Source organism: Onthophagus taurus, chromosome 7 (genome assembly GCF_036711975.1).
Source record: "Onthophagus taurus isolate NC chromosome 7, IU_Otau_3.0, whole genome shotgun sequence".
In the NCBI taxonomy this organism is placed as follows: Eukaryota; Metazoa; Arthropoda; class Insecta; order Coleoptera; family Scarabaeidae; genus Onthophagus; species Onthophagus taurus.
The window spans coordinates 8,623,913-8,647,835 of NC_091972.1; the positions used below are offsets into that span (position 1 = coordinate 8,623,913).

At 29.0% G+C, this 23,923-nt stretch overlaps 7 protein-coding genes across 9 annotated transcripts; 2 read left to right on the top strand and 5 right to left on the bottom strand.

The window, feature by feature from the left end:
- Positions 1 to 86: 86 nt before the first annotated feature.
- On the bottom strand, positions 87 to 1,814 carry LOC111424560 (Farnesyl transferase beta subunit). The gene is made up of 5 exons (XM_023058143.2): positions 1,530 to 1,814; positions 1,295 to 1,438; positions 832 to 1,241; positions 307 to 778; positions 87 to 254 (listed from the first exon to the last, which is right to left on the bottom strand). The coding sequence occupies exons 1-5, from the start codon at positions 1,614 to 1,616 to the stop codon at positions 141 to 143; spliced, it is 1,227 nt and encodes a 408-aa protein (XP_022913911.2). The 5' UTR covers positions 1,617 to 1,814; the 3' UTR covers positions 87 to 140.
- A 1,349-nt stretch (positions 1,815 to 3,163) lies between these two features.
- On the top strand, positions 3,164 to 8,349 carry LOC111424485 (Serine racemase). 2 transcript variants are annotated; one of them, XM_023058029.2, is made up of 6 exons: positions 3,164 to 3,262; positions 3,554 to 3,679; positions 3,733 to 3,803; positions 7,047 to 7,497; positions 7,559 to 7,714; positions 7,789 to 8,349. In XM_023058029.2, the coding sequence occupies exons 1-6, from the start codon at positions 3,224 to 3,226 to the stop codon at positions 8,287 to 8,289; spliced, it is 1,344 nt and encodes a 447-aa protein (XP_022913797.1). In that variant the 5' UTR covers positions 3,164 to 3,223; the 3' UTR covers positions 8,290 to 8,349. The 2 variants fall into 2 exon arrangements, with proteins under 2 accessions (XP_022913797.1, XP_022913798.1); XM_023058030.2 differs by lacking the exon at positions 3,164 to 3,262 and adding an exon at positions 3,412 to 3,479.
- On the bottom strand, positions 8,338 to 9,209 carry LOC111424487 (pterin-4a-carbinolamine dehydratase). Its single transcript, XM_023058032.2, has 3 exons — positions 8,945 to 9,209; positions 8,723 to 8,845; positions 8,338 to 8,612 (listed from the first exon to the last, which is right to left on the bottom strand). The coding sequence occupies exons 1-3, from the start codon at positions 9,062 to 9,064 to the stop codon at positions 8,430 to 8,432; spliced, it is 426 nt and encodes a 141-aa protein (XP_022913800.2). The 5' UTR covers positions 9,065 to 9,209; the 3' UTR covers positions 8,338 to 8,429.
- Positions 9,210 to 9,354: 145 nt separating this feature from the next.
- On the top strand, positions 9,355 to 11,741 carry LOC111424484 (U3 small nucleolar ribonucleoprotein protein MPP10). Its single transcript, XM_023058028.2, has 3 exons — positions 9,355 to 9,523; positions 9,584 to 11,309; positions 11,521 to 11,741. Exons 1-3 carry the CDS (start codon positions 9,456 to 9,458, stop codon positions 11,677 to 11,679), a joined length of 1,953 nt encoding a protein of 650 aa, XP_022913796.2. The 5' UTR covers positions 9,355 to 9,455; the 3' UTR covers positions 11,680 to 11,741.
- On the bottom strand, positions 11,683 to 13,271 carry LOC111424486 (RNA polymerase I subunit E). Its single transcript, XM_023058031.2, has 6 exons — positions 13,098 to 13,271; positions 12,849 to 13,039; positions 12,581 to 12,797; positions 12,334 to 12,529; positions 12,037 to 12,264; positions 11,683 to 11,983 (listed from the first exon to the last, which is right to left on the bottom strand). The coding sequence occupies exons 1-6, from the start codon at positions 13,156 to 13,158 to the stop codon at positions 11,734 to 11,736; spliced, it is 1,143 nt and encodes a 380-aa protein (XP_022913799.2). The 5' UTR covers positions 13,159 to 13,271; the 3' UTR covers positions 11,683 to 11,733.
- Positions 13,272 to 14,167: 896 nt separating this feature from the next.
- Positions 14,168 to 16,344, bottom strand: LOC111424592 (uncharacterized). The gene is made up of 4 exons (XM_023058188.2): positions 16,168 to 16,344; positions 15,943 to 16,113; positions 15,503 to 15,604; positions 14,168 to 14,503 (listed from the first exon to the last, which is right to left on the bottom strand). Exons 1-4 carry the CDS (start codon positions 16,252 to 16,254, stop codon positions 14,348 to 14,350), a joined length of 516 nt encoding a protein of 171 aa, XP_022913956.2. The 5' UTR covers positions 16,255 to 16,344; the 3' UTR covers positions 14,168 to 14,347.
- Positions 16,345 to 16,938: 594 nt separating this feature from the next.
- Positions 16,939 to 23,364, bottom strand: LOC139430385 (uncharacterized protein PF3D7_1120600-like). Of its 2 annotated transcripts, none has more exons than XM_071197297.1 (7): positions 23,198 to 23,364; positions 21,787 to 23,110; positions 19,483 to 21,720; positions 19,338 to 19,421; positions 18,812 to 19,258; positions 17,390 to 17,538; positions 16,939 to 17,324 (listed from the first exon to the last, which is right to left on the bottom strand). In XM_071197297.1, the coding sequence occupies exons 1-7, from the start codon at positions 23,213 to 23,215 to the stop codon at positions 17,130 to 17,132; spliced, it is 4,455 nt and encodes a 1,484-aa protein (XP_071053398.1). In that variant the 5' UTR covers positions 23,216 to 23,364; the 3' UTR covers positions 16,939 to 17,129. The 2 variants fall into 2 exon arrangements, with proteins under 2 accessions (XP_071053398.1, XP_071053399.1); XM_071197298.1 differs by having other exon boundaries at positions 17,234 to 17,324; positions 17,390 to 17,456.
- Between the last annotated feature and the right edge of the window lie 559 nt (positions 23,365 to 23,923).

Genomic DNA, 23,923 nt, shown 5'->3' on the forward strand with positions numbered 1-23,923 from the left:
AATTTTGTGCTAAATTACAAATTTTGGTTATAATTTATTTTAAAAATAACCTTTTGAACAGTTCTTGGGTAAAAAAAAATTTCAAATTTTGGTATAAAAAATTCTGTATTAAGCTTAATATCAACAAAATGAAAATCTTATCACGTATTTTCTACAATTTCTTTCACTTCAATAACTTTTTGTTCATCGGAGAAATATAATATAGCTTTCCGCACTGCATGGTTGCAAATGTTGAAAACGGGATTTGTTCGTTCCTAAAATAAATAAATCACTAACAAAATCTAATCTAATTCATCATTATCTTACAAGTTTATTAGAAGCTGACCCCAAAACATAAACTTCATGAGTGAAGGTATGTTGAGATATTGATAACCCACTTAAAGTATAACAAGTGTGGTACGCATCGCGATACTGTCCCGGTTTATCGATAAGCCCGCCATCGAAATATTGACAACAAATTAATATGTATTCTTGTAAAGCACCCCTGTTAAATAAAAGATCATCGGGTTCTTGATTATCATCTTTTAAAATTCTCGAGATTATTGGAAAAATACCAGCTTGCCAAAATGAGTAACAACCATCAACTAATTTATTAGTTCTACCTTGAAAACCACCTTCATATTTCATTTGCTTATTAACGACCCATCTCAGTAAAGATTTCACATCACATAAATGTGCTTTATCCAATAAAACTAAAGCTGCAATCCCACAAAATGTGTATCCCCCATGTGCTTCTAATCCCGGCGCACCAGCAAAACCACCTTCATAAGTTTGACAACTAAAATGATATTTAAACATTAAAAGAAAGAGCAAAGACAAGAACTTAATTACCTTATAATCCATTCAGCTGTACCTTCAAATAATTTACTACTGGCAATGTTGGTCAAATGCGCAACGGCTAAGGCACAATAAACACCCCTAATATCAACTTCACCATCTCTATGCATAATAAAAGCACCTTCTGGGGTACGAACGGACCATAAAAACTCTTCAAGTTTATTTCTATCGATGGTATCATACGCTACTTTTGTTCCAATAGTACATAAAGCATTAACTGCAGCATATGTAGTTGCCAAATGCCCCAATTGACCGGGACCACCTCCAAACCCCCCTCCAGGATGTTTACATTTCTCAATAAACTTCACTACACTATTTAATTGGGTATCAGATAGTTGGACTTCTAATAAAGATAATGCATGTAAAATCCAATAGCACATCCATGTCCTACTTGCATCAATGACCTTAAAATTAAATTGACTTAAAAGTTTTGTTTAACTTTAATAATTTTTCTTACAGTGTACCCAGCAGAGAGATAAGCTAATGATTGACGAAGGAATTTTTCGTGTTCATTCCTTAGTAATTTGGGTAAGTTTCTATCAAGGGCACATTTCTTTCCTAACGATAGAAATAATCGTTCAACATTCGATTCTACAGCTGCCTAAAAGTTTTTTATTTTTTGAGGTTATGTTGTCTTAAACCATCAAAAGATAGAGAGATTAAAGTAAAAAATTAACGTGAATGAAACGTACTTGCTCATCGGACGTAGTCGTCGGAAAATTTTCGACGTTAACCTTATACTTTTCCAGGTTTTCGAAATCTCTTAATCGCAATGCCATAATTGCACGAGTTTCGATTCGAACATAATAAAATTAATAGATGATGAGAAATGTACGCATGGAAAATATATTTTATTAACCAAATTTGTATTTAAAAATATTCGATTTGTTTTATAATTAATTTTTAATATTTTTGTTAAAATTGATAAAGAAATTTGGAAAATAACCACAATTTTATGATTAAAATATTTGACATATTTGACGTTTATTTCAGAGATGCCAACAGCGAAATAAAATATTCATTTAGTTTGTTGATTTGAATTTTTTGATATTTTAAAATGTTATTTGTTTCTTTTAAAGTTATTTTGTCGAAATTAACGACAATTTGCTTAATATATTTTTTGTATAATACAATTTTATAATTGTTTTAGTTTGATTATCATACCAATCGTTAAAATTTAAAAATAAAAATTACTTTTTTAGGGGTTTAAAATTAAAACTTAATTTTTCGTTCTTTTTAATGTAGATGAATCAAGGGGATCAAGGGTGTGAAACAGTTTGTATATCTGGGTTCACTGGTTAATGCAGACAACAACATCTCCGATTAACTAAGAGGAAGGATGCCTTTTAGCAAATAAAACCTACTAATCGGTCTAATTAGACACTTAAGACCCAAAGGACGGTCCAGGTTTAGATATCTGAAGCAAGTGGAGGAAGATATTGGAACCCTAGGCATAACTAACTATCGTAACAGAATGTGTAATAAGTCAGAATGGAAGAGGATCTTGGAACAGGCATCTTGAAAAGACTCATAAAAGGGTGTCATGCTAATGATGATGATGATGATGTATTTTGGTGGATTTAAGACACATGTTAAGAAAATTAATGGAGAAAAACTGATTGGTGTCATAATAATGATGGAAAATTATTAATTACTCATTGATCAACGTCCATCAATTAATTTAAATAACCGAATCTTTCCCTTATTAATACTTTTTTATTGGTCACGTATCAGACATTTATTGTTATAAATGTGGGCGTGTTTTTTTATAGATAAAGCCTCACGAGGTCAGCAACAATAATCAGGAGACTTCTCAAAACAACTTGCTGCAAAAACGTTTCCCCTCGTAATTCGCGTCTTTTTATTAGTATTTTCCTGTTTTATCACGTGAATTTATTTAATAATTATAATTTATCTTTTTCAAAATAATTTTTAACATCAACTTACGTTAAGTTTGAATGACGGATGTTTATATTGATGTACAGATGATTATTTAATTAATCACGCTAATCAGATACTTTTTACTGATTTACAAGATAATCGTAGATATTCATCATGTTAAAACAAAACGCGCAAAATTAATAAATTTTATTTTTATTCCTTTACGATCAAAGTATAAGAGACTTAAACGTGTAAATTGTGCAAAATATCTTTAAAGTACCGTTCACAGAAATGAGAGAAAAAAAAAGATTATCTCGTTGATTAGGAGGTGTTAAATTTGAGAAATAAGTGGCAATTAAGAAATTTGTTCAACGAATTTGAGTTTGCGCCCCATTTTTTTTACTTTTAGTGGGGGACGATTTAAAAACCGATTAACAGCGAGTTCTCTCAGTTAAATTTAAGTAACTCTTCCGTCGCAGTCGCGTTCTAAAAACAAATTATATCAATGGAAAAACTTACGTATTCCTCATCCGACGATAACGAAGTAAGTTTTTTTTAATAAATTAGTTTTTGATTAATCATTTTTAATTTTCTTATTTGGGTGTTTTGATTCTGCGTATCGTTATCGGAGTTCGAGTGTTAAATGCTTGGTATCTTGAGGGTCAGTTGTTGATTCTCGTTCAAATTATTGTATACACAGTTATCTCCGCTTTAGTTATTATTGTTATTATTCATCTTTCATTTCAAAGATATAAATAATGGTATTATCAAATCAGATTCTGATTTCTCATTAGTTTTGCAGACGTCGTTGTGTAAAATGGTTCTTTGTTCACAGGAACTTGAAGATGCTGAATACATTGATCCATATTGTTGCGAGGAAAAGCCTCAAACCATTACATTTGAGGATATTACCTGCGCTTCTTATGTTATTAAACATGGAATTGTTGAAACACCTTGCATAGTAAGTTTATTTTATTATTTATATTTTAAGATTTATATGTTTTTTTTTCTTAGAAATCTCACTTCTCAGATATAACTGGAATGGATATTTATTTGAAGAAGGAATTTTTACAATACACAGGAAGGTGAGTTTTACCACAAGTTTCAAACATTTTGATTTATTTCCGGGTATAAGTTTTGGATTATTTTTTTAAATGTACATAAATATATTCTTTCTTTCTTATTATATATTCTGCATGTCGGAATTTTGATCCATTAAATTAGTTGGTAAATTCCGGAAATGTTACAAAATTATGTTTTATATTGGAGTTTTACTATTCAAAGTTGGTAAATTTTATGATTTGCAAATAGACGTAGAAGTGGTTGTGTATCGTATGTGTACGAACTAATTAGTGCATCATGGCAGTGTCAGATCATTTTTATCAATTGATGGATGAACTCATTGCTCAGAAAAACTCGGATAATAATTTTTATATCACTAAGGAAAAGTACACTTCTCTTTGTGAAGTGAAGGAAGCCAACGCGGTGCTCAACAAGCTTATTGCTCAAATTCCTAAAGGCTCACAAGATATTCATTATTACATATGTTATGAGGAATTGTTTAAATTATACATGAAGCTTATCTCGCAACTGGTCATGGTCGCAGAACGGGAACACTGAAAGAGGTTAATCACAAATACAAAAATTTAACTGTGGAATTTGTCGTGCAGGATTTCTTGTTATCCGTATTTTGCCAAAAGAAACACAGTATGTCCAAAAAATGACTTGTAGCAAAACCAATTTTACATGGTGGAATGAACTCCAGATTTCAATGTGACTTAATAGAATAGATATGCAGTCCAACTATGACAAATTTAAATTTATTATGATATATCAAGGCTTTCTTACGAAACTTGTAATTCTATGTTCTCTTTATATCAAATGGGTTCAAGAAATAGCATATCAACTACTTGACATATTCACTCTATTTGGAGCAGCAAGTAGAATGCGAATTGAACGTGCTAACCAAAGTATTCAAAACAAGATCACTTCACAACAGAGCTTATCATGAAGGCATTAAACGTTTACTATTATTATTATATTTTCTCTCCACAGCGTTCTGTTCTTCCACAGATCTTCCTCCACCTTTCTTTCCCTCATCTGTCTTAATCTCTTTCTACGATCATGCGATTTCCATTTTATGATATGTTTGGGAAGTCGATTCTCATCTATTCTTTTAAGATGACCAAACCATCTCAGTTGTTTCGTTTTTATATCATCTATGATGGAGCGTTTCGCATTCATGATTTCTCGGATTCTTACATATCTTATCTTTTCTCGTTTGCATCGAATCCTCAAATATCATATTCCTCTATCAGCTTTCTACTCATATATTCCAGATTTTTGTTTGGTTATCTGCGAAGTAAAGTGTGTACAAGATGTTGTTATTTCATGCTGTAAAATCCAAAGTGATACTGGTCTGACTTTAGACTCCGAGATAAAGTTGCACGGTAGCGATTTCAGAAATAAAGAATCGGTGTGAAAGATCCCAGATCTATAGACTTCCCAGGTAGATTTGAGATTCATAGGTCTTCTCTTTGAAGAGAAGAAGTTTTATAGTGTCTCCAACTTTTATCACATGCCATAACTTAGTATAGTCAACGCAGAGTAACTCAGTGTTTTTTGAAGGAGATGATGAAAACAGTTCAGCTATAAATGACGGCATAGTAAATAGCAAAACTGATATTGGAATGGGCGAGGAAGCTATTAGCTTATCCACAAAAATCGTCGAGTTTTAGAACAACTCTAATTTTTTTTATCATTTTCATAGTTGACACTCCTAATTATGGAAACAATAAAAGGAATTGTTGCATTTCTAGTAGTTAATAAGAAGAAAACTTTTAAAACAAATATCGTTACATATAACAAGTATAACGATGTGCTAACTTCCCTTCCCAATTTAATTTGTATCAATACAGATTTATGCAACGCAAAACATATTAAAATAACTTTAAAATCACGTCATATTCCATGTAAATAGAGCTAAATAAACAACATACAAATTTAAACTGCATATTTATGTCGACGTCTAGAATGAAGTTTACAGTAAATTCAGACAAACCTTTTTAACACCTATTAGACTAAAATTATATTAGGATAGGTTTAAAAATATACCTAGAGAAATTACACATAACTAAAATGTTCAACAATATTATAATATACAATATATAGAAATTTGTTTTGCCATTGTACTCAGCTGGGGAGAAATTGATTAGTACAGATCTTTTGGATTTACACTTTGCTGTTGAGTTGTAACACTTGAAAGGAAAATTCTCCATCAACTTTCTGATTTTCACTTATACAGTAACTTGAAACTTTGCAACTTTCGTTTTAGAAATAATTGCGTACGTGAATAATCTTCGTCAACTTTTGATAACGTTCTAGTTTCCTCTGCAAGGTCAATGACACCTTAATTGCACTTAGCGGCGGAGACAATCTGTCACTACGAATCAACTACTATATGCACTTCCTGGTTATAACCTGTTGTGGTATACCTGTTATTGCCTTTATTGTACAAAATGAACAAAGTAAAAGGTGGATTCGGAATTAAAGATACCTAAATCTTTAATCTTCATCCTGATAATGTTGAAGAATTCTACCAATTCTTTTCGTCTGTATTTGCTGCTTTCACCCATGATTTATTATTAATCGTTTTAATAATCTTAATATCACGCAAGTATTTTAATAACATTTAAAAAAATAACATATTTCTGCAATAAAATCATAAATAAACAATAAGAAGAAAATATTATTCCGTCTACGAATTCCTAACTAATTATTTTAATTTAAAACCGAAAATACCAAAAAATTAGTAAACAAACACAGAAATTGTTTATCGGTTTAAATAGAATTTTAATGAGAGTGTTTTTCTTCAAGATCATTTTTTAGTCTATTTTAATGTCTGCAACAATTCTTTTCCCTGGACTATCAAATCCGGATTGGGATTGAAAACCCAAAACACGTTGTTTTTAAAACAATTTTCTTATCACTTCAAATCGGTTTATGCAAATTACAAACAGATTCATTCCCGGACTTTGAACCAAAAGATGATTAAAGAAAAAAAATCATTTCAGGCTTAAATGCGTTACTATCACAAATTTATGATCTTATTGGCTGAGAATTTTGATAATTTTTAGTTTTATTTCATTTATAACTTATCAATAAATCCGTTTTTGATAAAATCGATTTTTATTTTGATAGCTTTCTAAAACAATTTAATCTAATAAAAACTGATTATTTAAATGACTTATTTGAATATAAAATATAAAAATTATTTTAACATCACAACTAAAAACTTAAGTCTAAAGCATTTTTCTTTTTTCTTTTAGTTTTAAAGAAAGAGGAGCAAGATATACCCTTTTAATGTTACCAGAAGAAAAGAGAAAACTTGGCGTAATTTCTGCATCTTTAGGAAATCACGCCCAAGCTTTAAGTTATCACGGTTTTAAGCTTAATATTCCAGTAACCGTTGTGATGCCAATCGTAGCTCCAATAATGAAAATAGAAAAATGTCGAAGATACAATGCAAACGTTGTCGTTCAAGGTAAAAATATGGCTGAATCAAAAATAATTGCAATGAAAATTGCCAAAGAAAAAGGATATACTTATATAAACGGTTACGATCATCCTCATATCATGGCCGGACAAGGCACAATTGGTTTAGAAATTGTTGAACAAGTCAAAGATATTGATGCCGTTGTTGTTCCCGTTGGAGGAGGTGGCTTAATAGCTGGGATTTCTTTAGCTATTAAAACATTAGCACCACATGTTAAAATTATTGTAAGTAAAAAAATTGTGATTTCTTTTCACAATTTTTTAATATTGATGTGATTTTTTTTAGGGTGTCGAATCTGAGAGATGCGCAAGCTTTTCAAAAGCTTTGGAAGTTGGAAAACCCGTCGAAGTTAATATTGGCGCAACTTTAGCTGATGGTTTAGCTGTTCCAATGGTTGGTTATAATGCCTTTGCGACAGCTAAACCACTTATTGATAAAATGGTAATGAAAATTATTATATTAAAAATGAATTTGTGTAATTGTGGTTGCCTAATTTAATTATTATTATTTTTCAGATTGTTGTACAAGAAAAATGGATAGCAATAGCAATTTTAAGATTAATTGAATTAGAAAAAGTTGTTGTTGAAGGAGCTGGAGCTTGTGGATTAGCAGCAATTTTAGCTGGTCAATTAGATGAATTAAAAGGAAAAAGGGTGGTTTTAAATCTTTGCGGGGGAAATATAGATACAACAATTTTAGGAAGATGTTTAGAAAGGGGATTAGCTGCTGATGGAAGATTATTAAAGTTCGTAGTAACCGTAAGCGATAGACCTGGTGGAATAAGTGATTTGTGTAAATTAATCAGTTCAGTTGGAGTTTCAATTAAAGACATTTTACATGAAAGAGCTTGGGTTACCTGCGATGTGTTCAGTGTTGAAGTAAAGGTGGTTGTTGAAACGATAGACGTTGACCATGCGATTCAGTTGAAGAATCTTTTAACATCTACATACAAAAAAGTGCATTTTGTTGATTTTCCTGAACATATGAATGGACTTAATGGTAATTTAAAGATATAGAAGAGTTTTTAATTGTGTTTTAGTCTGTATAATATTAAAATAAATAAATCGATGCTTAAATTTTTTTATTTAACAAAATTTGTAAATAACAAAACGTTTTTTTATTGGTCCTTTACATTATTTTCTTTATTATTCACATCTTATTTTTGAAAACATTTTGCAGCAGTTTCCATAAATGTAGCCAATTTGACATCACGTTCACTTAATCCATTAACATCATGAGAAGATAAAGTGACTTGTACTTTGTTATAAACGTTGAACCATTCTGGATGATGATCCATTTTTTCTGATAACAAAGCTGTACGGGCCATGAATCCAAAAGCCTAAAAGAATTATTCAAATTTCCCGCATTAAATTTTTGACAAACATGGTTACCAACAATTAATATTAAATTAAAGGCCTTAAAAATGATTAAAAAAATGAAAAATCTTACCTGATTAAAGTTTTCAAACATAAACTCTTTATAAATCGCATCTCTATCGTTTACCATAGTCCAACCATTTTTAAATAAAGGCTCCAATTTGGTTTTGCGATCATCTACGGTTAATTTTCCAGCCTGTAGGAGAAAAATCAATAAATTATTAGTGTAAATCTTTGTTTTTAAAATTAAGTAAGCTAAATCAAATAAAAAGATTTTTTTACATGAAATATTTACCATTTTCTTCTTGCTTTTAACTCCTGTTGCTTTAACACTGGACAAGGTTATCGAGCGAATCTTGTGGTGAAAGTTCTGGGTCGAACCAATTCGAAGAAACCCGATCATTTCTTTTAACATTACGAAATTTAATTGATAAAGACTGTTAGGTTTTTGAGATTACGCTTAAATTTATTTAACGTGATATAAAACCTGATTTAAACAAAAAAAATGTTGAAAATTTTGTACGGAAATACATCAATGTACACCTCAATCGTTTTAATGTGACGAATTTAAAAAAGAAAACTTAAATTTATTAATTATTTATTATATGTAATATTTCATGCATAAAATAAAGACTTAATAAATGTTTAAGTAATTGTATATTTCTTATTTTAAAGTCAGTTTAAACGGATTAATTTATACATTCCATGAATATTTTGACAACCACGTGACGTTTGAGTTTGACAGTTTAGAAACCTAACCTCAATAAATGTAAATAGTAACGTGTTTTTATCGTTTAATTATAAAAATGGTTAAATTAGATGATATATTTAATTCTTTTTCTAAAATAATTGAACAACCGGAAGATTTTTTAAGGTAACCTTTTTTTGTAGCAATAAATTTAATTAATTAATATCATAATCTAAAAAAATGTAGCCCGGAAGATCACCACACGGAATTGATTAAACGTTTATTAAAAACTACTTATGATTTTACAAAAGAGGAAGAGATAAAGCAACGTAAAATATCAGCTTTACCTGAATTAATTGTGGATGATTTCGATGTCGAACAAATATGGCAACAACAAGAATTACAAAATGAAGGGTATTTAAGCAAGACATTAATTGATGTTAGTAAATTTGTTGTTAATAAGAACAGTTTAATGTTTGATGAACTAAAAAATGAAGAAACGAATGATGTTGATGAATCTTGTTCTGAGAAAGAAGAGGAAGCGGATGTAAATGAATCTGATAAAGAAGAACCGGATGATAATTTGTCAGAAAATGAGGATGATGAAAACTTAAAGGAAGATGATTTTAATAAAAAAAGATATAAAAAATCAATAGTTGACGACGATTTCTTTAAATTGGGAGAGATGGAGGAGTTTTTAAAAAATGAAGAAAAAAGATTTGAACAAGAAAATGATGAAGGTGATTCAGGAAACGACACTGAATCTGATGAGGATGATGATAAAATAAATGACAATGAAATCGATTACTTTAAAGCAGATGAAATAGATGATGATGAAGAAGACGAACGGTTATTAAATCCCAGATTTAAAGACTTTTTTAGAAAACAATATGATCAGAATGAATTTCAAGGAGAAAATGATGAAAATTTTGATGAAAATAATGATGATTTTGACGAAAATAATGAAAATCAGAATGACTTTGATGAAAATAATGAAAATCAGAATGATTTTGATAAAAATAATGAAAATCAGAATGATTTTGATGAAAATAATGAAAATCAGAATGATTTTGATGAAAATAATGAAAATCAGAATGATTTTGATGTTGAAAATGCTGAAAATAAAAATCTTAAATCAACTTTTGAATTAAGAGAAGAACGTTTAAAAAATAAAACCAATGTAATTGAAGAAATTGCCCTTTCAAAGAAACCTTGGCCTATGTTAGGTGAAATAGCTGCTGAAAATCGACCAATTAATTCACTTCTTGAAGAAGTTGTTGAATTTGATGTTGGAACAAGACCAGCTCCTGTTATAACAGAAAAAACTTCTTTGCAATTAGATGATATTATTAAACAAAGAATAAAAGATAAAGCTTTCGATAGTGTTGAAAGAAAAGAAAAATTAGCTGAAACTCCATTTGAATACAAAAAGAAATTAATTTTGGATCAAGAAAAAAGTAAAGAATCATTAGCTCAAATTTATGAAAAAGAATATCTTCAACAGCAAGAATCATTAAATCCAAACAAAGATGATGAAAAGGAAGAGGAAGAACCCCAATTGCATAAAGAAGTTAAAACTATGATGGAATCCCTTTTTAAAAAGTTGGATGCTTTATCTAATTATCATTTTACACCAAAACCTGCCGTTCCAGAATTAAAAATTGTTAATAATTTACCAGCTATTAATATGGAGGAGGTTGCGCCAACGGCAACGAGTGATGCAAAACTTTTAGCGCCAGAAGAAGTTAAAAATCGAATTAAAGGTGATATTATTGGGAAAAATGAGCGAAGTGATACCGATAAAAATAGAGAAAGGAGAAAGAAAAAGCGTAAACAACAAGTCCATGCTTTACGTAAAGAGAAAAAAGAGGCGTTAATTAATAAACTTAATCCAGGATTAGGAAATAAATATAGCAAAGAAAAAGCTAAGAAACAATTAGAGAAAATTGTTAAAGATAAAAATGTTGATAAGGTAAGTTACATTTTTAATTTATCAATTTAAGTTTAATTGGATTATAATAAATTTATTGACCTATGAATGAAAGTTTGATAGTGAAGTAGATAATTGTCAATTATTTGTTATCAAAACAAGCCACTTGTGTAAACTATATTGTTCATTGATTTTAATCAATAAATTATCGCCGTAAAAGCTAATTAACAAGGTATTGTTGTATTTATTTCAGATGGACGAATCTTATGGATCAAAATCGGTGAAATCATCAACAGCATTTTTCAACCAATTACAAGATGAAGTTAAATCCCAAATAAAAAATAAAGTGCAAATGAAGAAAAGAAAAAATTTAAATAACACAGGTTTAAGCGCAAAGAAAATGAAACTTTAAAAATAATCCTTTATAATTTTATTGCAAAATTAAATTGATAATAAAAATCTTATTTTATCGTTTTCTTTTTTTATTCATTGCTTGATGACTTGGTGGTGTTGGTAGAGGCAATTTTAATGTTACCACTGTTTTATCTTTTATAAGAGGCGTAAAAGACAATATTTTACATAATTCCTGCAGCTTTTTAATACCTTGCTTTAAATCTTTTGAGAGGAGTTCTATACTCATTGTGTAATCACATCCAATTATACCCAATACTAAAATGTAGCAAAGACATTTATCTCGCATTGATAATGGTCTCATTCTAAAAATAAAAAATTACAGAATAAAGATTAAAAATTATATATTATAACTTACTTTCCGGTTGAAGTTGAAATAGAGAACTGTTTAAAAATGTGTTCACTTAATATTTGAGAATATTCACATGGTTGATATTTTCTAACTGCAATGCATTTAGCTGGTAATTTTATGTATTTTATAAGATATTCAATATACAAGAATATTTCAGCTTTTAATATATCCTGTTGAGTCAAAGAACTTTTTTGTAGCTTTAAAAGTTCTCTTTTTACAAACTCTGATGTCACTCTAATCAAAATAAAAACAAAAAATTATGTTTTTGTTGAAAATTTAACACCAATAATAAATACATCATACTTTAACTCATCATTTTCTTCGTTTAATAATGAATTTACTTCTTCTTCTAATTCTGATAAAACATTTAATGGAACCAAAGATTCTAATGGATAAACATCTTTTACATTTTCTGCATCTCTATTAATAGGAGGTTTATAACTAGTTTCCAAATTTTCAGGATTATGTGGTGCTAAATCAGCTTCATCAATATGAGTCTCTAAAAAGTAAAATTTAATAATTAAACAAAGATTGATTAAATTAAAGTTACCATCAACAACTTGTTCGAATTGTTCTTTCATAGTTTGAACATCCAATTGCATTCTTTCGCTTTGCTCTCGAAACTTTCTTTGCTTTTTAGATCCAAATTTCTTGATTAAATCACTGACTGTACTTTTATTAGCCTCAGTATCATTAACATCCGGAGATAATTTATTTTTATTTAGAGAAAAATCAAATGTAACTTTGTCAACGGCTATAAATTTGCACTAAAATATCCTTTTTTAAAAATATATCAATAAAAATTGGTATTTATTTACTGTTCCCTTCTTTTTGTTACATATCACTATAAAATTATTATAGGAATCTTCATCTCGATTTATTACCGCATTATAAAAACCTCTATCAGAAGTAATAATTGCATTTGTATTATTTGTGATGTTATCTTTAAATAGGCCACAGGACAATTTGTCTTCCGTACTTGGTTGTATAATTCCATTTTGGAAATTACCTAAAATTAAAGAAACTTTGTTATATACATGTTAATTAAATTTAGAATGAATATTTACCGATTATTGGTCTCAAAGAAGATTCATCATAAACTATTTTTTTTATTCTAGCACTATTCATATCAAAATCATTAAGTTTTAATTTACAAATAAGAATTTTGAATCTTTAAGCGTGTGTTAAAATTTGTAGGTTAATTTTTGTGTTTGACGCCCGTTTGACGTTTATTTTTAGTTATTTTTATTTTATTTTGTGTAACCGACACGCGTGTTGAAAAAAAGCGCGGCGAGTTCAAAATTAACATTTTTATACTACAGATGATTTATAACCGTGTTTTTGGGGGAAAATTGCTGATTTAAAACAAATTTATCTTACTCTTAATCCTGTGGTAATCCGTAGTTCTTACTTAAAAAAAATTACGATAAAGAATCATTCAATTTTATTTTTAGTTATTATGAAAGTTTGTAGTTATTTATAAAAAATATACGATTGATATTAATCTTTAATTGAAAATTGGAAGAATCTTATACAAATAAATAATTTAAGATTGAAATTTGTTTAAGCCGTAATTTTCAGCCTATTTTCCTCATCAATTGTGATCGGAAAATATTGGAAAAGATTATCGTGAATGGAATGGAGTGGCAGCTGGAGAATGAGACGGTTTTTAATGTTTCCATGAGGAACATGGGCTTGATGGCCTATATCAGTTATGGGGAGTCTCTTTCAGTGCTCTTTAGTGCTTTCCAGGCGTGTTGCCTTCCATCGTCTCAATGCCAAAGGGTAGCCTGTTTAAGAAAGTAGGTGTGATGTAGTCTGTGCGAACTTCAACGAGGGGTTTTTAATGAACAGCCTCACTTCAGAGGGCCCAGAATTCGCTCCGAACTCTTCTTCAACCCAAGTCCTAAGACAACCCTCCAGGATTCTGAAGTATAGCTTTGCAATGATATTAATGAGGCAAATTACCCTGTAGTTAGCAATATATTGGTTCAAACACCAAATTTTCCTAGATACGAAGAATAAGAAGAAAATGACATATCACTTCATTAAAAAAGAAAGGTTGTTATATTTAAAATATCAAAAATTTTCAGTGTTCTTCAATTTCTTTATTTATTTTTATAAAAATGCAAAACGATCGATTTCGTTTGAATTTATTTATAGATATATCATAAATGTATTATCTTAATTGAGTAATAATTAAAAAAAATCGAGGTTAAATTGTAAGGGTCGGCCTTACAATTTCACAACTTATTCCGAGCTAAAAAGGAGTTGTGAAAGCGAAAAATAAAATAAATTAAAAAATGTGTACAAATTTTTAAATGTGTACAGATGGTCTTGCATCTATCATGTAAGTTTTTCGTCGTTCGGGCAGAGGTTCAGGTGGTACATAATTATCTCCTTTGTAACGATAAAACATGAACATTGTAGCAGCACTAATTAATAATAAAACATTACCAGTTATACCAAAACCCTACAAAATAAGATTATCATAACGTTTTCTTACAACAAAGATATTTTTTTATATTACAGTAAAACCTCGATATAATGGTTCTCATTAGAACGGATTTAGGATGTAACGAACAAAATATTTATATATATTTAAATATGGTTATGGGGAATAACCCAATATAGAACTAACAGTAGAACTAACACTAGAGCTAGAACTAGAAATATTCGAGTTTAGCCGTACGTCTCTTAGGCGGGGTTTTCATTAGCAGAATTAGTGGTAAAGTATATTGGGTAAGTACTAACTTTCTTGTGAACTCGCCTAATGAAAACGTAAGTGGTATAGCACCGTGGTAAAGTTACTCCATCGTGTACAGAAACGGCTTCTTCATCTCATTTTTTTACGTCATCTTTAGCACAGTCAACGTATACAAGTCCATCGTTAAATCAGTCAATTCCTCATGAATATGAGAACATATCAGACACTTCATCATTCTACGAGAGCCTATGCCTGTTTCTTATCCAGTTTCTGCACCATTTTTTCTTGGTTTTATTTTGTTCTTTCTAAACAGCTACAGTTACTTTTTCAATCAAGAGTTGTAACAAATTTTAGCCTTTATACATTGGTCTCTAACACTTTTGCCCTTAGATGCATCAGTAGAGAAATATTTGAAAATATGAAAATTGGAAGAATTCGTAGTTTCACAATTGGTTAATGAAAAAAAAGTATTCCAAGCATGATACAGAAAAACTGTTAGAACAAAAGTTGTAGCAAATTTTATCGTTTACACATTGCTTTCAAACAGTTTTGCTCTCAGATGCATCAATAGAAAGTTTAAACCCGAAACTTTTGCCGTGAGTCTAAACCAGAATGTTTCTAGTTCAAGGTGGAGTGTTAGTTGTAGTTCGAGTAGTTAGACTTTTGACTATAACGGACACTCCCTTCCCCATATAAATCCCCGTATTAATCCATTATACCGAGGTTTTACTGTATTTTTTATTTGTATATTTTACGAATACTCACTAATGGAAAATATTTTGTACTATTGTTCGACGTAGTTGGAGATTTAGCGATAACGACGCAAATAATACCAATTATCGGCAAAAATATATTTAATACGATGTCCTACACGAGAAAGATAGATACAATCAATTTATAATAATTAAATTAATTAACTTAATAGGTTATTAAAAGGTAATATTGTTTATAAATATTTAAAAATGATTATTATTAAAAGATTTAATTTAATTTCAAGAGGAGTAGGATAACATTTACAGTGTTATACACCTCGATTCAAAGTCCACATTTCCAGATATTTTATAAATTTAACATCACTATCTTAATTGAAACGGGAAACACTTTGATGTTTTTATTATATATCATATTTCTTCGTATTACACAAAATTTCATGATATAAATATAATATATAAATAGAAATGAAATAAATATGATTAAAAACTTACAATTTGTAAATACATCCATGGTTTTTGTCTTGCATGGCCCAACGTAAATATCATATACAGGATGAACGACGAAAAAAATATTACAATATTTGCGACTGAGTATACGAAAACTTTTACTTCAATTTCCGGTTGTAAAGATATATAAAATGTTACACCAGCAAAAATAAAAACCTTTAAAAAATTGTAAAGATTAATAATAATTAATTAATTGTTTTTGAAACTTACCAATCCTAAAACTTTAATAATTCCTGATGGGTAAAATATGAATTTTCCCGGTTTTAACTTATTTCGAATGAGTTCATCCTGCGTCATGGTAACGATTAACGCTCACATTTAGATCTGTAATTGCAACGGTGTATGCGACAGGTTGTTTTATTATCCGATTTGTAAAGTATTCATTATTTTTTTTCAAATAACTTCACGTCATTTTTCGAGCGGAACCTTTTAATTTTCTCATTAACGTGTACTTATAGATTAGATTAAAGATTAAATGTTTTTTTCAAAGTCAACTACCGAATTACGTTCTAAAAAAAGATGTGTTATTGATACAATATTTATTTTCTCTTAAATAAAAATTGGTGTATGCAATTAAAATTAAAATTTATAAAAATGTATGCAACCAAATATAGATACAGTAATAGGTACCAAGTTCTGGCATTTCACTATGTTTTTAATAGTTATATTATCTTCGACATCTTATTATTTTTTTGTCAACTTGATAATTTATTGGGGCACGATCCATCATGTAGATTCGAATGACGCGTTTTCTGGATCTTATGATTCTGTCACATTTAACATGACTCCACGGACTTTGATTATCTTTGCAATTATTTGTAGATACGCTATGAGGAGAAAAAAGTTGTTGAACCAAAAGGTATTTGGGAAAATCACTGAGGCGGTTAAAAGCTGAACATCAACATCGCAATGTGGACCATATTGGTATATTCAGGATAAATTCCTAAATTAAGAAGAGGCCATGTTATGATTAAAAAGAAATTGCCACAAAAATTATTTATTGTACTAATATTTATATCTTTCTTAATTTTATTGAACATTTTATAAATCTTTTTATACAAAAATAAATATTTACTAAACATTTATTAAAAAAACTAGATACAAAAAAAAATGTTAATGAGAAGGGCGCCAAACAGGGGCCTATACATAAAAATAAATTCCTTATCTAATTTTTAAACGACTGTCAGAAGATTTGCTTCTCTAGTTTGGTATTGACAGTAATACAATTCCAGCATCTCATTAGGGTCATCATTTGCTATTGAATAGGTGCTTCCTACCGGAATTAATGCATAGTCATCCTTTTCCAGAATGCGCTGATCATTATCATTTATTTGAATCTTACACCTTCCTCTTAATACCACAAGGTGCTGAAACATTAATTTATTAAACAATGATGACATCAAATGTAATGTTATTTAGAAACAAAAGTTACCATGTAACAATTATCTAAAGTCCTTTTCGATTTCTTGCTTCCACATATTTTGAGGCGTCCAGCTGTACTGGAATCATATGACAAAGGTAAAGTTTCATATACCCCGCTTTCTTGTAAAGCGATGTATTCTTGACCACGTTTAAAATATTCTACCAATTGAAAAGAAAAAAAAAATAACGAAATAAGACGGGTACATAAAAATTAACCCTTTCAATACTAATGTAAGGTTCATATTACACAATTTCGTGTAGAAATGATTTAGAATGTTTTGTGAGGTGAATAAAAATGTAAAAAATAAAAGAAAACAATACAGATTATACAATCAAGCGAAATCCAAACTAGAAAAATGTTAGCTAGTAAAGAAATATGTTTTATCTAGAAAAAAAGGCTATAAATGCAACATAAGCACGCCTCATAAAGTTCAAAGTATAGAATTTCAACTACTGTTATTAATGGTAAAGGGGAATCACTTAATTGCATTTATGTATTGAAAAGTCAGGTGGCTTAACTTATTTCTGTAGTGATAGGATTAATAGATTCCCAATAAAAAAAAAATGATTAATCAATAAATAAGAATACCTCGATATAACGAAATAATACAAAAAATTTTTAATTTACGCTTTAAACTGTTTGAATGAATAATTTTAATGCATACAAATTTATATTTATACCCAGGATTGTAGAATCTAAGAGGATTGCTTTATCCTGGGAATAAGTACACAGCTTGAAGGCCCGTTCGTGACGTCACGCATAGGTAAGCGACTACTATTTCACACTTTGCATTAACAAATGCTTAATTTATTCTATTCGTGTTTTGTAATGCTGTTAGTTTGAGACTTAAGGTTCATAATGTAAATTAAAGATCTTGATTGAGTTTAGATATACCATAATCTAACACTGAATAACAACTAAAACTAGAACTAACACTAGACCTGGAACTAGAAATATTCGGGTTTAGTCGTCTTAAGAGACGTATGGCTAAATCCGAATGTTTCTAATTCTAGGAGTAGTGCTAGATCCATTTTTAGTTCAATAAAAATATACAATTTAGCGCTGAATAACGGTTAAAAATAGAACTACCGTCGTTGATTTATACATTGTATAGACTACTGCCCCCAGTTTATTTAATTAACCCTGAGTTTATCTACAAATATAGAATAGAACAACTTGTGGAATAACCCGAGTTGGATTCTATCTACAGTGTGTTAATTAATCATCATTAGTATGCAACCAATATTACAGTATTGGTATTGCAATACGCGATTTGCGTATTTGGTTGCATACTTGCAATGATGACGTCGGGTACGATAATTAATTAACACAGTGTATGTATTAAATAGATAATATTAGTAGTATGATTTAAAAATATTGTCTATGTTATATCTGAACTCCATTATATCGAGGTTTTACTGTTTTATTTACCAAGTGCTTCAACATTATTGAAATCATCATTTTCAACAATGTGATCATCTTTAGTGATTTCATCACAAGAAAGTTTTCTTTTTTCATTTTTTTTACAACTACTATTTTCTTGTAAAACGTTATTATTTTCTTGGTTATTTTTTTTCCTCATTTTACCGCTACTTTTGTTCGTGTCAACAATGATTTCTGGTATTGGTAATATTTCTTCTTCTATTACTTTAAGGTTAGATAAAACTGATTTTTTATTAGATGATTTTGAAGTTTTCTTTTCCCTGTTCGTTTTTGATCCACTTGGACCAGGTTGTTCTGGAGCTCTTAAAACACCGGATGATGATGGTTTGTCATTTTCTAAATTGCTAAGTTCTGATTTATTTCTCCTATTTCCTCTCATAAAGTTTTCAGCTTCCTTTACATTTTTCGGAATAATTATATTTATAGACTTGTCGGCTAAAAAACAACAATTACAATTGATAATTCCCAATTGGTAATGACATTTTGATAAAGGAAATAATAAAATTGTATTTACCAAAGCCACGGATAGATTTTGAATCCATCATATAATAACATAATGGAAATTTTGTTTGGGTCCGTTGACGACCAGATCTTCTCACTAAAACAAAATTACTTTTTGTGTAAATCATTTATTAACTTAAAATAAAAAAAAGACCTACATGTTGAATTATTTTCACCAGTAGTATTTTCGCTATTTTCAATGTTAGATTCTTTCTGCTTCTTTGACCTGGTACTTCTTTTTGGTAGCACTTTTGGTTTAGTAAAATTAAATTCAGAGCTTGCTTGTTGACTTTGAATAAGATTTTCAATGTCACTACTTTTTTCAATCGAAACATAAGGAGTTGTTTTCTGATTATCATTGGAAACACATACACTTTCTACGTCAATTGAACTCAAATATACCTCTGATGGTAATAATGAAACTCCCGGTGTTATGTTGTCCTTTTTTGACACTGTCTGTAAAGTGGATTGAAATTTACTATCTTTGTTTGTTTGAATTTTCAACTTATTACTCTTTGATGTTGAATTTTCTTTCAAAACACTACTCAAAGATTCTTTATGTAAATCATCACATTTATTATTTTGTAAAGTTTCACAATTATTTAATTTATTGCTTCTTGTTGATTTTCGTAAAGGTGTATTTTCTTTTTCAGTATGCTTAAATGTGTCTTCATTATTCACAATAGAGTTAATATCAACATTTGAGATTTTGGATGTGTTCTTTTTCGAATTTGAAACAGTTAAGTCACTTTCACTTCCTGATAATGGAAATAACCTTTTAGCTATAGAAGATTTTCTTTTGCCATCTTGAACGATTTTATTTTCTTGATGCGTTTCTCTTAATTCATGTTCAATATCATATAATTCTTTTTCTGTTTGTTTCTGTGTGGTAACTGACTTTTTATCGCTTGCGAAATTCACATTACTTTTATTAAGAACATTTTTATCTTTTTTACTTAAATCATCAACATTTTCTATAACACCGGACGTTTCAATATTTATGAATCCAGATTTTTTTTTATTTGTTCTTTTTACATTACTTTTTTCTTCACCTTGATTTTGAATATCAGATTTTCCTTTTTTTATCTCCAATATTTTTTTATTTATTTTACTATTTTCTCCTTCAATTGATTCATTAGAATGTTGTGCACCTGTTTCGGAAGACTTTTCATGTTCACAAACTTGATTTACTGATGTTTTACTATATATTTCTTCATTTACTTTTTCTTCAGCATTTTGAGAAATTGCGGATTTTGATCTGGTTATTCTGGTAGATCTGGTTGATTGATTATTATTTATACATTCCTTCTCTTTTTCATTTAAATCATCAACAAGATTTTTTTTTGTTTTTTTAGTGTTTTCTTTTTTTCCCTTTTTCTTTGAAGTAGGTATTTTTATTTTTATTTTCTCTTTACATAAATCTTCAATTTCATTAGCAAAATTTTCATCAAGTGTTCGTATTTCTTCACAATCAGATTGTCTTTCGACTTGGTTTTGGACAATATTAGATTTTCTTTTTCTTGTCATCGATATTTTATTATTCTTTTTACCACTGTTTTCTTTGTATGATTTGTCTGTATTTTTTACATTAATTTGGGAGGATTTTCGTTCCTTTTCTTCTTCACTATCTGGAATTATTGATTTTTTAATACTTATTTCTTCATTTATCCTTTTATTTTTTTCTAAATTTTGAGAAGTTGTAGATTTTGATCTGATTTTTCTGGTGGATTGGTTGTTATTTATATATTCCACCTTTTTTTCATTTGAATCCTCAACATTTTCAACAAGGGATTTTTTAGATATCTTTGTGTTCTCCTTTTTACTTGAAGTAGATTTTTTTACATTATTTTTTGAATTATTTTCTTCAACAATTTGAGATGATCTCTGTTCAATTTCTTCATATTCAGATTGCCCATCAATTTCAGATATTCTTTTTATTATTACCAATACTTTTTTATTTATTTTATTAAATTCTTCATCATTTGATTCATCAGAATGTAGTGTAACAATTTGTGAAGACTTTCCTCGTATATAAACTTCTTTTTCACTTAAATTTTGCAAATTCTCATCAAGAGACTTTTTAGCTTTTTGGGTATCCTCTATCTTATTCCTTCTTTTTGGAGACTTTTTTGTATTTATTTCCTCATCATTTAAATCTTCAACTGTATCAATTTTATTTTTTTCAGATATCTGAAGAGATCTAGTTTCTGAAATCATTTCTTTTTCATCACTTTCATTATTTTTTAAGTTATTAAGAACAATATTACTTATAATATTAATATTAGTTCTTGGATTTGTAATAATTTTTGAAGTTGAACCTTTATTTTTAATTTCAGGGAGTAATTTAGATGATAAAGATTTTGGAGTATTTTCAATTTGTTTATTTTCTTCTTCACCTAAAACAAAAAAATTATTTATATGAACTGTCCCATATAAGCAGTATAGTACATAAATGATATTACCTGTTTCTTGTTGACATTTAACTATACTTGTATTCTTTGTAAACTCAGTTAAAATTTCTTCATCGTTTGAATCCCATTCCTGAAGCATCTTTAATAAATTACTGTTTTCATTGTTAATGTGTTCATCATCTACTCCAACAACATCAATTTCACCATCATAACTGTCGTCAAATAACGTTTGTCTCTTATCTTTATTTTGTTGAACATCAATTCCACAGTCATATATTAAAACAGGGTTTTTTCGTTGTACTTTATTACTTGGTTCACAAAATTCTTGCTTTTTCAACAACGGACCTAAATATTCTTTAACACCTTTCCTTCCTTTATAATTATTTTTTATTTCATTATTATGTACTATCAATTTCATTGAACAAGAATCAACTGATTTATCAGTTTTGGTTACTTGTTTATGAACTCCAAATGTTTTTGAAACAGCTTTTGATGAATTAATTATATTTCTTACAGCAACATTATCCAGTTCATCACTTGAAGATAAAGTATTTGAGTAATGTTGGTTTTTTTTATATGTTGATCGAGTAGGTTGTCGGCGAGAATTTTTGGGTGATGTTAAAGGATCTTCAGAATCAGAATTTTGTTGTTTTCTTGTGTATTTAGATCTATATCGCAATTTCTTATCACGTTTTCTATAGCCTTTATGTTTTCTTTTTGACTCATCTGATGAAAAATCATCATTTGATGATAAATTACCATATTTTCTTTGATGTAGTTTATTTGACTTGCCTTTAAAATCTCTATGTTTTCTTGATTGTGGTTCTCTAAACTCTAAGTTATCTTCATTTGAAGATGATTTATCAATAGCATATTTTCGATTAACTTTGATTTCCTGTTTGTGCCTTTTATTTACATCTGATGTTTTATCGATTACTTCATTACTTGCATCTTTAAGAAAATTTTTAAATAAGTCATCACATTCAATGTTATTATTTGATTCACAATTGCTTGAATTTGATTTATTTTCTTGTGATTCTTTTCCAACAGTACACTTTGTTGAGTTACTTTTTGTACGAAATGAATGAATTACTTTATTAATATAATGTTCAGAAATAATAGATTGTCCTTTGCTATTGTCACCACGCAATGTTTCAACTTTTTTACTTGAAGCAGTTATTGATGGACTACTAATAGTGGCCACTTCACCATCTTCTTGTTGATATTTTGCAAATTCTTTGTGTACATCATCATCGATTAATTTCTTCAATGGTACAGGAGTACTGCTTACACCAACTTTTGGAACAGATCTTTGTACAACTGACCTACGTATTTTCCATGGTAACGGTTTTGGAACACGTAAATGAAGGGATTCCTTTAAAATTTAACAAAAATAAATTAACATAACCAAATTTGTATTGTTAAACCACAATATGTTTTTGAAAAGTTTAACAAAGCTTACATCGAGGGAATAATTCATTTTTGGTTATTTCTAATCACTTTGAATGTCCCAAAGACAGTTTTCTATCACCACTTTAACTTTACACATCTTTTTTGCTGCTTTAAAAAAAACTAAATTTCCGTTAAGAATTCAAAAGCTGCGTCTCCTACTACATATGTCAAATTTCCAACTCAGTATTGCCAACATAAAATATCATAACATAAAAGTTATCTAATTTATAATTCTAATCAATTATTGAATAAATTGGAAATACCTTTAGTTATGTTCGAGATTATTAACGAGTATAAAATATTAATGCTTTTGGAATGGATTGTGTTGTAATAGCGGATAAGCAAAACGAACTTGAAGATAGAGAATAACCAAATAGATCTTTAGACCAATAGTAATCTATAATTTTAATAGCTTTAACATAGGAGTTAAAAGAATTAATTGTTATTAATTGATTAATAATATTTAATTAACGTTTATTAATTAATAAATGTTTTAATCTGAGCTAGATTGTCCTATATTTTTATTGGTTGTACTCCAGTGGTCAAAAACTCTAAAGGAAAGGGGCATGATGTTGAAGAAGATGAAGAGTCAAGTGATGGTAGTGACGAGGACAGATGTACAATCTACCAGAGGTACCAGAGGGGCAACCTTAATAAAGAGGTCAGGAACAGAGTGGACAACCATGGCTACTTTTTTCCAATTTCATTAGAATCACCAAATTGTGAAGTAATTTCG